Here is a 14,488-nt window from a genome sequence, read left to right as displayed (position 1 = left end):
GGATACACACGAGAGAAAAGCCTTTAAAGTGCATGGTTTGTGACAAGCGCTTTAGTCACGCAGTAAATCTTCGCCGTCATAACAGGGTACATACTGGAGAAAAGCCTTTTAAGTGTAAGGTTTGTGACAAGTCCTTTGGCCGATCTGACATCCTTCGTTGTCACAACAGGGTACATACTGGAGAAAAGTCTTTTAAGTGTAGGATTTGTGACAAGAGCTTTAGCCAAGCAGGACACCTTCGAGAACATCACAGGGTTCATACGGGAGAAAAGCCTTTTAAGTGCAAGGTTTGTAGCAAGTGCTTTAGCCATGCAGGATACCTTCGAGAACATCACAGGGTTCATACGGGAGAAAAGCCTTTTAAGTGTAGGATTTGTGATAAGAGCTTTAGCCAAGGAGGAACTCTTCGACAACATCACAGTGTACATACTGGTGAAAAGCCTTTTAAATGCAAGGTTTGTAGCAAGTGCTTTAGGCTAGCGAAACAACTTCGAGAACATCTCAGGGTTCATACGGGAGAAAAGCCTTTTAACTGCAAGGTTTGTAACAAGTGCTTCGGTCGAGCTGGAACCCTTCGCCTTCACAGCAGGGTACATACTGGAGAAAAACACTTTAAATGTAAGGATTGTGACAAGTCCTTTGGCCGAGCTGAGAGCCTTCGCCTTCATAACAAAGTGCATTTGGGTGGAGAGTTTAGCTGCTGGATTTGTCAGAAGATATTTCGCACGGAGGACTCCTTGCAAAAGCATTACGATGATCACATGGAAAAAGCAGTTCGTACAATAACCTAAGTTAAGCAGAGACTTCCGTTTTAAAGACAAAGTTTGGTGTTCTCCCTCTAACTAACAGGCTCTAAACTGTTATTTTCAATTCTTTTTCGTCTTTTCTTTACAATAACATTTTCTAACATTAACTTTGCACCTTGGAGAAATTGGCTACCCGCAGTATGCTCAATTATTTATACCTGCTCCTGTCAGTTAGAGCACATTTTGTTTTACAAGTCTGATTAAAGCTTACTCGAGAAAGTGGAAAGTGTAGTTAAACGAATGCTTTGTAATTTTTGAGGATTTTTTGTACTTTTTGAAATAAAGCATATATAATAAAAAAACGCCACTTTGTAATTACCAAAAACCATAAGTGTTTAAATGCAAATCGCAAAGACTGCTTTTTCTTAGTTTTAAAAGTGCAGATCACGTTCCGATGAAAAATTAGCCTGCAATGCATTAACATTAGAAGCTTTTGATCGTATATCCAACCTTCCATTTTCGATTTACAGTTAGAGTGGACGGTAGGGGGAGAGGGCAGGGGAATAGTACGGTGGCTCATCCACCTACAAAAATTTTCATGACTTTATCGCGCGATAAGTTTTGCTAAGTCCATTCATTCCAAAAAATTGCAATCATCATTATCGCGCGATAGATAAACTTATCGCGCGATAGAACAACTTATCGCGCGATAGAACACTGTATCGCGCGATAGAACAACTTATCGCGCGATAGAACAACTTATCGTGCGATAGAACACTTTATCGCGCGATAGAACAACTTATCGCGCGATAGAACAACTTATCGTGCGATAGAACACTTTATCGCGCGATAGAACAACTTATCGCGCGATAGAACAACTTATCGCGCGATAGATAATAATTATCGCGCGATAATTTTATTACTAGCTCCCATGGCCCCACGACCATTAGCACGTGGTCACATCCATAGCAAGATGGCGGACCAAGTTTCGAACGCGAGTAATTGTCCAAGAAATAAAGACTTTTATTCTTGATTTTTGAGCAAGAGACGGTAATCTTTGGGTTAAATTAAATTAAATTATATTTCTATGCTTTCTACGCCTTATATTCATAAACAATCTTTCACCTTATACACCTTATATAGTTTAAAAACGTATCCCTACACCTTATATTCATAAACAATCTTTCAAATATAGAGCAATAAAGTCCCTCATATCTTTAACCTCACATACTAAGATAGCATAGAAATATATTTTAATTTCATCCAAAGATTGCCATCTCTTGCTCAAAAATCTAGAATAAAAGTCTTTATTTCGTGGACAGTTACTCACCTTTTGGTCCGCCATCTTGCTATAGATCTGACCACGTGCTAATGGTTGTGGGGCTATGGGAGCTAGTAATAAAATTATCGCGCGATAATATTATCTATCGCGGGATAAGTTGATCTATCGCGCGATAAGTTGTTCTTTTGCGCGATAGAACACTCTATCGCGCGATAAGTTGTTCTATCGCGCGATAAGTACTTCTATCGCGCGATAAGTTGTTCTATCGCGCGATAAGTTCTATCGCGCGATAAGTTGTTGTATCGCGCGATAAGTTGTTCTATCGCGCGATGATGTTGATTGCAAATTTTTTGAATGAATGGACTTACCAAAACTTATCGCGCGATAAAGTCATGAAAATTCTTGTAGGTGGATGGCCCTTGAGAGCCACCGTAGAATAGCCTGCGTAGTGAGTGTGGAATTTTCTGCATTGAAAGGCCGACGTCCGTTGTTTGGACGCGCACGAAATGGGGCGAGAGCAAAAAGAAGGAGGTGGGAAGGAGAGAGAAGGCGAAGGTTTCCTGCAAAAATACGAAAAATGTAATTTGTGACGTTTTCTCACTTAAAAGTGACATGGGAAACGAATTAATCAGAAATTAATCAGAAATTAATCAGAAATATTAGTCAGCGATGAGCGACCAAGATGGACGCATAGTTTGCATCTCCGTCCTAGCCTCAACTTTTTCAACGTTTTCTTCGTGCATTGTATACTATTTTCTTCAGTAATTGTCTAATTTTCAATCATCAATATGCCGAGTGACTCTAGTTCATCGTTAAAGAAGAAGAATCTAGAGCTCAAATTGAAGATCTCGCTGAAGAGATCAAGAATCTCAAATCACAGTTAGCTAACAAAGATGGCGACGAGTCAACATCAGCAACAGCACAGGCTGAGTGAGACCAACGATCTCCCACAAATAAGCAAGCAGATTTTCAATCTGTCCAAACTAGAGCAGAAGCAGAGCTCAGGCGGTTAACTGCTCGTCTTGCCCAAGTGAGTGCGAAAGTTGATGAGGTAGGGAAGGCGATTGATGCCATCGAGGAGTACAAGTTCCAGTGCAACATCAAGATTGTATGTAGGAGTACCTGAACTCAGTCAGGAAACGGCAGAAGTTACGAGAAAATTATGTGCTAAATTGTTAGCCGAGATGGGAACGAATATTAGCTTACAGGAAGTAGACATAGCGCATCGAGTGCCACTCAGAAGTGCCGGGAATTTGCCGAAGCCAATTATAGGCAAGTTTACAAGGAGACTAGCAAAAGAGGCGGTTATGGCTCGACGGAAAGATCCTTGTAAACCAATTAACAATTGGTTCATGCTTTAGCGTGCACTATCGACTTACGGAGCACGCGGGAAGTTTGGAGAGCACGAAAAAAGCGTAAGAGTTGCCCGAGGCGATAGCCGAGGGAAACTCTAGCTTCTTGAGTGCTCTCCAAACTTCCCACGTGCTCCATAACTCGATAGTGCACAGCTAAAAGCATGAACCAATTGTTTTAGAACATAGCCGGTGGAATTGTGCATCAAATCCGACGCGAAAAACGGACAACAGTATCAGTTGAAGCGAATCGTGACGGCACTGTTTCCGAGTCTCCTTTTCCTTTGTTTTTCTCTCTTTCTGCCTCATTTAAGAGCTCTAGCCCAAGGGAAAAGGTCGAAACATTGTCTTCGTTTTCGGACTAGTAGGCCGAGTTTCTGTTTGTATCCATTATTGTCGCGAAATATATTATTTTTCCCCGCGCTAACAATGGCCGCTCGCGCGAAAAAAAAAGTTCTGGCGAAGTCGGATTTGCTGACGCTATCAGCATACACTATCGGGATTTTGAGCACGCTTACGTATAATGAATTTAATTGAGCGACTCTGCTAGCTATGTTCTAAATCCTATTAACCTTGGTCTGCCTGACCGAACGTCCTTATCCTCTGTTCGACTTTTCAACTATCTCACACCTAAAATGCAGAATGTCTTCTCCGAAGCAAAAAAATTTAAAACTGATTATCACTTTGAATTCTGTTGGGCTAAGAATTCGTGTGTTTATCTTCACAAGGACCGGATTCCCGCGTGCTGAAGATCAAGGATGTCGAGGATCTACAGAAAATTTTACGATAAGTATATGAAATTTACCTAAAATATGTCTGTTAAGAGCTCTAATAACACAGCGAGATTGCTTCTCAAAGAACTCCCTTATTTTGGTATAAACTTTATCCCAATCCATGGCCAATTCAATAATCTTATACCTAGCTCCTTTCCAACTAAGAAGTACCTCGAAAAACTCACTAGTTTCCATGACCTTGACTTATTTAGCCTAAACACAGGTAGCAATATCAACCCCGATTTTAACCTTCCTAATTTAAAAATACGAAGCCAATATAATTATTCTCCGTACAGTTTTCACCTACTGAAAAAAGGCTTGAATGTCGGTACCAGAACTGGAATTCCGAAGTTTTCTTTACTTCACAACAATTTCAGAAGCCTGAAACGAAATTTTGAAAATTTAGAAACTCATCTATTAAACGAACTGGAGTATTATTTCAGTGTTTTAGGGTAACTGAGACTAAAATTACAAATTTTGATTTACCAGATCATTTACCATTTCTGCCAGGTTATGAATTTGAATTCGTTCCATCACCTCTTTCCGCCGGAGGTGTTGGTATGTACATTAGTGACAAATTTAAGTATAAGATAATAGAAAAAACGTCAACCAACGCCTTCCAAGCTCTCTGGGTGGAGTTTCTTTTTGAAAAGAAAAGCAATATTATCTGTGGAACAATCTACAGAGCACAATTCCCCAGAGAGCTTTCAGGCATATTTTGATGAAGCCCTCGAGAGATTCAACCAGTCCGAGAAGACAGTTTACATAATGGGTGATTTCAACATAAACCTCCTCAATGCCGAGACCTGTAATTTCACTAAAGAGTTCTTACTCACCTTACAAAGCTACTCGTTCATTCCAACGATTGATAAACCAACTAGAGTATACAGCAACTCGGCCACTCTAATTGACAACAATTTTGTAAATAAAAATTGTGGAAGAATCACGAGTGGCAACGTTATCTCAGACATAAGCGACCACTACTGTCAATTCTGCTTGACTGAATTCTCCTGCGAAACAAATTTCCCTAAAAAGACCATGGTGCGTGACTTCTCTAGGTTTTCAGAAGAGGATTATAACTCTGAATTAGCGCAAGTGGGCTGGGAATCGATTCTTGCAAGAACAAATGGAAATATCGATATCGCTTTTTCAAAAATTTATAACAAACTTAATAAACTGATAAACAAACATGCTCCGCTTAAACCTCTATCAAAGCGAAAATTCAGGTAATCCTTAAAACCGTGGATTTCCAAAGGGCTAATGAAATCTATAAAAATTAAAAACGCTCTATTCGCCTCAGGGGATACCGACAAATACAAACTCTATCGAAACAAAACTACATCTCTAATTCGTCGTAGTAAAAAGCTCTATTATCACAAATATTTCACACAACACATGAACGATATGAAGAAAACATGGATTGGAATCAACGACGTACTGAACCGAAACAAAAGAAAATCAAACCCATTGCTGGCCTTAAACGACTAAACGGGAATGTATATATGCACGATCCTTCGCAGTAAAGCACTATTTGAGCAATAGTGAAAATCAGACCTGAAAAAAAAAAAAAAAAAAAAAAATTTCAGGCCTGTACGGGATTCGAACCACTGACCTCTGAGCGCTGCACTAGTATCGCAGAGGTCAGTGGTTCGAATCCCGTACAGGCCTGAAATTTTTTTTTTTTTTCAGGTCTGATTTTCACTATTGCTCAAATAGTGCTTTACTGCGAAGGATCGTGCATATATACGTTTCATAACCGCAGTTCATACATATGTTTCATATGTTTGTTGTTGTTAAACGGGAATGGTATGACATGTAACCCAGCCGAATTACTAAACGATTCCTTTTCTACGGTTGGCCAAAAGCTAGCGGCAAATGTACAAGGTTATAGTAATTATCCGACTATAACGAATACTTAACAAATATCAATTTTACCACTTCCTGTTTCTTTGAACCAGTCATTTCATCAGATATCGAACTAGAAATCTCGCTTTTACCACCAAATAAGGCTTATGGAGTATATTCATGCCATATTCGTGTTTTGAAATGTGCAAAGAGCATACTCGCTTCACCACTAGCTGGGCTTATCAACCTCTGTCCAAAGTGGAAAATATCCTTCGAAGCTAAAACATGCAAAAGTTATCCCGGTATAAAAGGGCGACTATGAGACCGACCCTAGCAACTACCGTCCTATTTCACTACTCTCCGTCTTCAATATAATCTTTGAAAAAATTATGTACAATCGATTGAAATCATACATGGAATATAATAAACTATTATTTGAAGCCCAGTATGGCTTCAGAGAGAAATTTTCCACTCAGCATACAATTTTGGAAATAGTGAATACAGTACAAACTAATATGGACAAGAAAATTTTCACATGTGGTATTTTTCTCGATTTTAAAAAAGCGTTTGATACTGTCAATCACACTATTCTACTTGAGAAATTGCACCATCATAGGATAAGAGGTATTGTACATGAGTGATTCTCGTCGTACTTAACTAATCGAACGCAAACAACGCATATTGATAATGACTATATTTCATCTAAGAAAAACTCGGTAACTGGAGTTCCACAAGGATCTGTGTTAGGCCCCTTACTTTTCTTGATTTATATTAATAACATTCATCTTTGTAGCAATAAACTTGGCTTTTATCTGTTTGCTGATGACACAAACCTGTTATATGCTGAAAAGGACTTGAAATCCCTAGAAACCGTAGTTAATAATGAGTTAAAAAATGTTTGTGATTGGCTTAATGCTAAGAAACTAACCATTAACGTGAAGAAATAGAATTTTGTCGTGTTTAGGCCAGCACAAAAAAAAAATTAATCATCAGCTATGTATCAGAATTCCGGATAACAACAACAATGGATTCACACTTCTTGAATGCAAAGATTACGTAAAATTTTTGGGTGTACTAATTGACAAGAACTTAACCTGGAGGCCTCATATTCATCATATTGCTTCGAAGATTAGCAAAATAGTCAGTATAATTGGTAGGTATAGACATCATGTACCTTTAAATACCCTTCTTCAAATTTACCGTTCGCTGATTTTTTCCTACAAGCTCTACGGCATAGCTGCTTTGGACCAGGCAGCTCAGAGTGATTTAAAAAAGATTCTTACCTCACAAAAGCGTGCACTCCGATTGATTTTCTTCTCCAGCAAAATATCTCATGCTATCTCTCCTTTTATAACTTCGTGTATCCTACCCATTAATATGCTCTATTTTGAAACCATTTCTGCCATAATGCATGACGTTTCTACTAGCTCTACACCTAGGAATATTCGCGAACTTTTTGTTAATTCATCTGACGTCCATGCATATAACACGCGTTTTTCTTCCACAGAGAACTTTTATGTACAGAAATCTAGATTGCATATGAAATTTAAGTCTTTCTCTGCGTTTGGTACGAGGTTATGGAACTGTCTAAACCCTGACTTACGTAAGCTCACGAAAAGAGCATTTAAAAGGAAAATGCATAAGTTGCCTTTGCCAGGCTATACTTGGGATTGAGGACTATTATGTTGACGCCCATTCACTAATATTGAAATTCAATACCAATGATTATCGAAAATTATAACTGTAGTACTTCGCTCACATCCGTATATCACAATTCTCTCCTCTCTACTTTCCAGTCTGCTCTGCCTGTATTTGATTATTGTGTCTTGTTTTAACTCACTAGTAATTTTATTGTATTTAATTTGTACGACAACTGTACGTATCTTTTAGCTTATAATGTAGTAAACTAATGCATGGCTTATAACCCCAATAATATTGTAGTAATGAAATCTCTTTAGTTTATTGTAAAATCTCTTTAGTTTATTGTGGTAATAAAACTTCTTTAGCTTGCAATGTGTAGTATTTACTTATTTTATTATTAATACCCGCCAAGACCAGCTAATGCTATATGCGGGTTGTGTAAATTTCCTTGTAATATTCAATAAAATAATAATAAACAAACTAACAATTAATATTTTGATGGCACGTTGAAGAGGCTCGCGTGGCATAGATGTTTCGGATTATTCAAGCGTTTCGCGGGAACATTAAGCCATTCTATGTCAGCCAGTCTTATCTTTGGGCACCTTCTTTTGGTCTTATTTGATGCAATTTTGTTTTCCAACTCTCTGTAAAATATCGCTACATTCATTGATTTTTTCTGTGTGATTAGTAGTAGTGTAACCAGGTTAGTTACCCTCTCCGTGGGGTATCGTGCTGCTGTATTAGATGAGGAATACGATTGCATATTTTTGGGCCACTTCTAAAGAGTTTTTTTCAGTGGTTTTTCGTATCTGGCGTAGCTCAGGTTCTTTTCAAGGTAGAACCCGTCATTTTCAGTGTACACGAGTTAAGATCGTATAAGGATGCGTATACTACAAGACTGGCTGACTCATCCTAAAAAACTTTTAACATTGAAAGACTCGTTTGGGTGTAGTCAGAATTCGGTTTTTTAGTGCAGACAACCCCACGGAAACACTTGCTATTTAGGTTAAGAGAGGAAGTTGTCGCCCCACCTTCTCCTCTTTCTTTTTGACCGTGGCTCACCCCATGATACAAATTTCAAATTTGTATCAAGGGGTCAGCGACGTCAGCAAAAACGAGGGGAGAGAAATGATATTAATTTTCCTAACCTTCTGCTGCCGTAAAAATAAAAAATGTTAGCCATAGCTTTCACCAAGAGAATAGTGTGCAATCGCTCGCGCTTTCGAGGGCCTGAATTCCAAAGTTCCTCGCGGTGCGCAGCCATCAATTTTCTTTTCACTGACTTAAAGGAGGGACTGTTCGTAGTCAAATACCAAACGTTGAAAAATCAAAACGTAGACGAGGGTTGCTAATTCATCTTGTGGAAAGTTTGACTTTCGAAGTTAAAACAATTTTTGGGTGTCAGCGGTGCTTCCATCTGTAATTTATGTGAAGAGAATTTGTCGAGCGACAAACAGCAGTTTAAGTTCGTTCTTAAATTTTTTCAAATATTCACGAGTTGGAGAAGTCATCTGTAAATGGCAGTTTTGGGCTCTGAGTGAGCCGAGGGATATGGGGCGAAGTTTCTACATTCATCCCAATCCTCTCGCTGCTTTTCCCCTCATTACTTTTTCGCACACAAAACTGCTCGCTATGCAAGCTAAAGAAAGTTAAAATTTCAACCAGTACCTATATTTGTTGTAATTATGCGGTAATCTAGAGCACTAGCAGTCTTAACACTGAAAATATTCCTCACTTAATATCAGAGTCCAGTCACTTGTCTTCAGTCCAGTCTGTTATCGGTCTTACCTAAAACGCGCCGTGAGGAAACTGGAGTTTAACCACATCGGGGAGCCATGATATGCTGTCTTACTATATAACTGGCAGCGCTCGAGGAAAATATGAAGCGAATTCTGTATTCTGATTGGTCATCTTAGCAGGGAAGATGGGCCCATCTTCTCTACAAGGGATTGCCTACTCTGATTCCGCACAAGAAAAAAAGTGCGACAGAAGACACATTGGCTTACATTTAACAGGTGTAAATGAACAGAAGCTGCTGACCAGCACACTCAAAATGGTTATATATGTCAAAGGTTGTTAATGACGTTCCAATCCCCAAAAACTCACGCGCAAATTTGTGCTTTTGCTTTCTCTGAGATGTGAGTAAAACTAATCGTGTGAGCCGTTCTTTAATGGTCTACTAATTGATTTAAAGAGAAAAAAAGGGAAATATTGTTTGCTCGATGCACTGATCTCCTTAATGATCAAACATTAGATAAACAGTATAACCTGACTCTGAAACGGACTTTTCTCTAACTGAATCAGCACTATGAGACTGACATGCTCTTAAAGAGCATAACTTTTCCGTTTCAAATTAGCTGGCAGTAACACCAAAGATTTGCCCATTAACGTTGTATTGACTGGTTGAACTGACTTTGAAAAGATTCTTGAGTTCGTAGAGCAACAATTGGGTTTATTGTACTCTTGAACACAGCTTGCTCTCTTTCTCCGATTATCAAAATAAACAAATCATTCTTTTTTCTTATTAGAGCGAAATCTTTTTCATTTAAGGGTAAAATTTATCTCAACTCGAACAATCACAACAGAAAAGAGAAAGCAAATACCTTCACCAAATACAGAAACAATGGCTCATCGCGAAAAACAAGAACATTTTCCAATCTCTTCGCACAGTAAAAGAAATATCTCTTAAAGTCTAACTTCAAGTAGAGGCAAAGGGTTGCATTTAAGACCATTTAATGAGTTTTAAGACTAAGGAAAGTGCACATACTGCGGAACTTTTCAAAAGCCTTCAGCTGCCAATATACCTGCGTCATCACTTTCGATTTCTTCCAACGTAATGTCCACCACAGCTTGTGGTATATTTTGGAAGACGCTAAGGAGAAATTAAAATACAATGTCCTATGTAGTGAGAAGAAAATGCAAAGAATACGCCTTTATCTGCTGTCGATTAACGGGTTGTGAGGCGTGAGTAGTCCAGTGGTCAGAGCGCTGGACTCTGGGTCTGACGGCCTGGGTTCAAGTCCTGGCTGGGGCACTACGTTGTGGCCCTAAGCAAGTCGCTTCACTCTTCTCGGATAAGACGTAAAGCCGTAGGTCCCGTCTCCTGCAGGGTTTGGGGTAGGAGACGTTAATTTCCCACGCACGATATTACTGTGTGGTGAAATCCCAGAGACGAATTTTTCTTGGTTGAAAAAGTGCAGATCACGTTCCGAAAAGCGAAAAGACGGAAGAGGGGGGAAGGAGAGAGAAGGAGAAGGTTTCCTGCAAAACTACGAGAGATGTAATTTCTGAGGTTTGAGTGACACGGGAAACGAAGTAGTCAGAAATTAATAATTTGATAGCACGTTGAAGAGGCTAGTGTGTTATCATGGAAGGTTCAGGTTATTTAAGCTTTTCGCGGGAAAATAATTTAATTAAGTCATTCTGGGTCGCCCAGTCTTTGTCCACCTTCTTTTAGTCTTATTTGATGCACTTTTGTTTCCCAACCCTCTGTAAAATATCACCGCGTTAATTGATTTTTCTGTGATTAGTAGTGTAACCAGGTTAGTTACACTCTCCAAGGGGTATTGTGCTGCTGCATTATACGAGGAATACGTTTCCACATTATTTTTTGGCCACTTCTAAAGATTGTTTTTTATTTTAATGGTTTTTCGCATCTGGCGTAGCACAGGTTCTTTTCAAAGTAGAACCCATCAGTTTTAGTATACACGAGTCAAGAATATATTAGGATGTGTGTATTACAAGAATGACTTACTCATCCTTTTCATATTAAATAACTCGTCTGGGTGTAGTCAGAATTCGGCTTTTCAGTGCAGAAAACTCCACGGAAACACTTGCTGCTCAGGCTAGCAAAGGAAAGTTGCCGTCCCACTCCTCCTCTTTTTCTTTATGACCGTCGCTCACCCCCTTGATACAAATTTCAATTTGTATTTATGGGTGAGTGACGTCAGCAAAAGGCTGGGGAGATAAATAGTATTTATCAATGACCTGTATGTCAACTATTAAAGTCATTTTAAAACTTATTCATAGAAATAGGTTTTCGACGCCGTTTTCCACAACGCGAAATATAGGAAGACAAAATCGCTAAGCTATTCCAGAGAAGCATTGGAGTAACAAGAAGAGGCAATCTTGAACAAACTAAGACAATTTTGATCCTTTAACTTCTTCAGACAATTTCAGTTCTAATCATGGAAACGAAAAAGCAGCTCTTCATTTCTATACTTCCATTTCATCTGTTTCTTGTATCTTCATTCTCATTCGAGCTGTTGCAGAAGTTCTGGCTCATTTTGGTTGCGCCATAAATCCTTGCGTATGCTTCTCTTTCAGTAGAAATTATCGGATGAGGCTGAAGAACTTTATCAGATGTGCTACCCTAGAATTCAGAGAGAATCAGTCCGCCCCGTGGCAGTCAGGTTCATATTTAAATACGGCGCGTCGAAAACTGGGTCAAAACTGGCAAACTAAGACACATTTAAAGAATCCATGATCCCTTGAAATTGAATCGTAAGATGATAGATTACTGCTCCTTCGCATTTGAAATCCCGGCTTGAGGCTGAGTGAACTCATATTGTCATTCGTCTTGTTTATGGCATTGGCCTTCTGCTCGAACGGTTTTTAAAATACAAAGGAAAAGAAACTTGTCGTGGACCATATGAAATTAAAGCAGATTGAACCTACTAAATATATTGTTGTTTTCTATATCATTTAGGCTCTCAGAGAGTTCTTTCCGAATACTTCTCAATACTTTCAGACTACCTATGATGCTTTTATTCAGAGAAAATCAAAGTATCAAAATATGTAAGATAAAGGGAAAAAAACTTAATTTCTCGCCGAGCTTTGTTATGTCAATTGAACCTCATAAAGCAAATAATAAAGAGCGCTTCGTATCTCTTCAAGATAGGTAAGATAGTATTTTGCAATGTTGACTGAATGAAAAATACCTTACCTCGTTTCTTAGTACTCGCGAAAAAGTGATACACCTCTGAAACTGATTCATTGAAGCTAGAGGGAGATAAGAAGGGTGGCCTTTACTTACTCCATAATTGTATCCCAGCCCTTTTCATAGATACGTACTTAGAAGTTATTAAGAAAATGTGCTTTCGACACCTTCTTTCACCACGCGAAGGGCAATCAACTTATTTCTCAATAATTGTTTGTACAGGTGATTTAGCGCAGACAAGCCTGAAAGTAGTAGGCAGTAGTAGTTTAGGCAGTGTGGTCAGCGTGCCGGACTCGCAATCCGCCGCTCCCGGGTTCGAGTCCTGGACTCGAACTTTCACGGTAGCTCCGAGTTCAATTCCTCGGCCATGCTTGTAAATAACCAACTGTAGTTTGTTTTCGGCCAGTTGGGATTTTTAATAATGTTATTTTCAATTTGAATTATTTGTTTCAGTTGTTTGGTGGAAAACCTGTGAACTAGCTTTCAGCCAAGTGTTCCTCCACGTTAAACAAAGATTATAATTTTTAATTAATTATTAATAGTTAAGTAGTAATTAGTGTTTTAAAATAACCAAAATGCAGGACTCTTCCATTACTTTCATTTCTGATGACAATTTATGCGCAGTTTTCAAAAGCGTTTTACAAGAACCATTAAGCTCTCCATAGGTCTGCCAATTCATATCCGAGAGGAGACAAAGAGATTTAACCAACGTTAATTTTATTTACACTGTAGAAGTTAATTCCTCCACTTTTGATGCATAAAGCCTTGATGTAAATGAAATGTAGCAGCTTTTTCAATTCTGCTTATAAGACATACGATCTCAAGCTTCGGAAGCTACATAACAGAAATAATTTATTATTAGATTGGCATCTCTTGGGAAGAGAAATAACTTCTTGTGTTAGAAGATACATGAAAAAAAGAAAAAAAAATAAACTATCTGCGATGTAACCTGTATTAAGTGGTCACATACGGGGAGTGGCGGGAGCGCCGCGTAATACAGGTTGACCGGTTAATACATATTTCACAGTAAGAGGGTATTGTAAAAAACGATATTAAAAGCAACTTTGCTCTAAAATTGAACACTTAATGTACAAAAAATCGACATAATACTATTAGCATTGATTTCAGGAGATGGATTAAACTTAAAGGCTTGTCTTAGGTTTATTTGTGTGGTTTATTTGAAGTGACACCGTACAATATAGGGGATGGACAATATAAACAGCCCGAAAATGGTGACTGCGACTGCTAAGTAAAGGTGACCGCTTCATAGAGATGAAAACTGCAGTAATTTAGGGGAAAATTTCAGGACTTTGACAGCTGAACTCTACTACAGGGTAACCGCTCAATACGGTGCGATTTTACACAAATTGGACTGTATTTACAAAGTCTAGTGATAATTGTGTAACTCCCACTGCAGCAGTATTAATCCTCAGGATCAGAACAGCTTGTTCACACCGTGTACCTTACACAAAGACAGGAGTGTATCCTTCACTCGTCTCGTTTCTTGCCGACTTCTATTATCATCGCTTTTCTCTCACCTGTGGCTGTGGCGGGAAATGCGTTGATTTTGGCGGCGGTATGGAGGAAGAATTTCATGCGAACACCATTTTGTATGCTGCTGAATGGTTTGGCTTTCACTGATTTCTGTACGGGAATCATCGCCCAACCTTTCTATTCGGTAACGTTTTTGATGTGTTCAGGGAATTGAACTGTGGTGTATGACTCGCCAACACTTATCAATCAATCAATCAATCAATCAATCATATCCTATATTTAAACACGACGGGGTTTAAAGCTGAGAGCTTGTGGGGTCGTGTAAATATGATTACAATAACAATAAGAATACTAAAAATTATTTAAAATCACTTTACACAATATACAGTAAGAATAATAAAGATGATTTACATTAG

General features: G+C 38.7%; 2 protein-coding genes across 3 annotated transcripts in view; both read left to right on the top strand.

Moving 5' to 3' along the window:
• Positions 1 to 1,108, top strand: part of LOC148716375 (uncharacterized) — a 3,915-nt gene extending 2,807 nt beyond the window's left edge. For both annotated transcript variants that reach the window (XM_088744855.1, XM_088744854.1), the window contains exon 2: positions 1 to 1,108. This exon is cut by the window's left edge. In XM_088744855.1, the coding sequence (XP_088600981.1) occupies positions 1 to 791 (791 nt within the window). In that variant the 3' untranslated portion in view covers positions 792 to 1,108.
• Positions 1 to 14,488, top strand: part of LOC111333171 (uncharacterized) — a 109,641-nt gene that overhangs the window by 85,248 nt on the left and 9,905 nt on the right. The gene's annotated exons all lie outside the window — the stretch shown is intronic.

Source organism: Stylophora pistillata, chromosome 14 (assembly GCF_964205215.1).
Source record: "Stylophora pistillata chromosome 14, jaStyPist1.2, whole genome shotgun sequence".
Classification (NCBI taxonomy): Eukaryota; Metazoa; Cnidaria; class Anthozoa; order Scleractinia; family Pocilloporidae; genus Stylophora; species Stylophora pistillata.
This window is presented reverse-complemented; position numbering and strand designations above follow the sequence as displayed.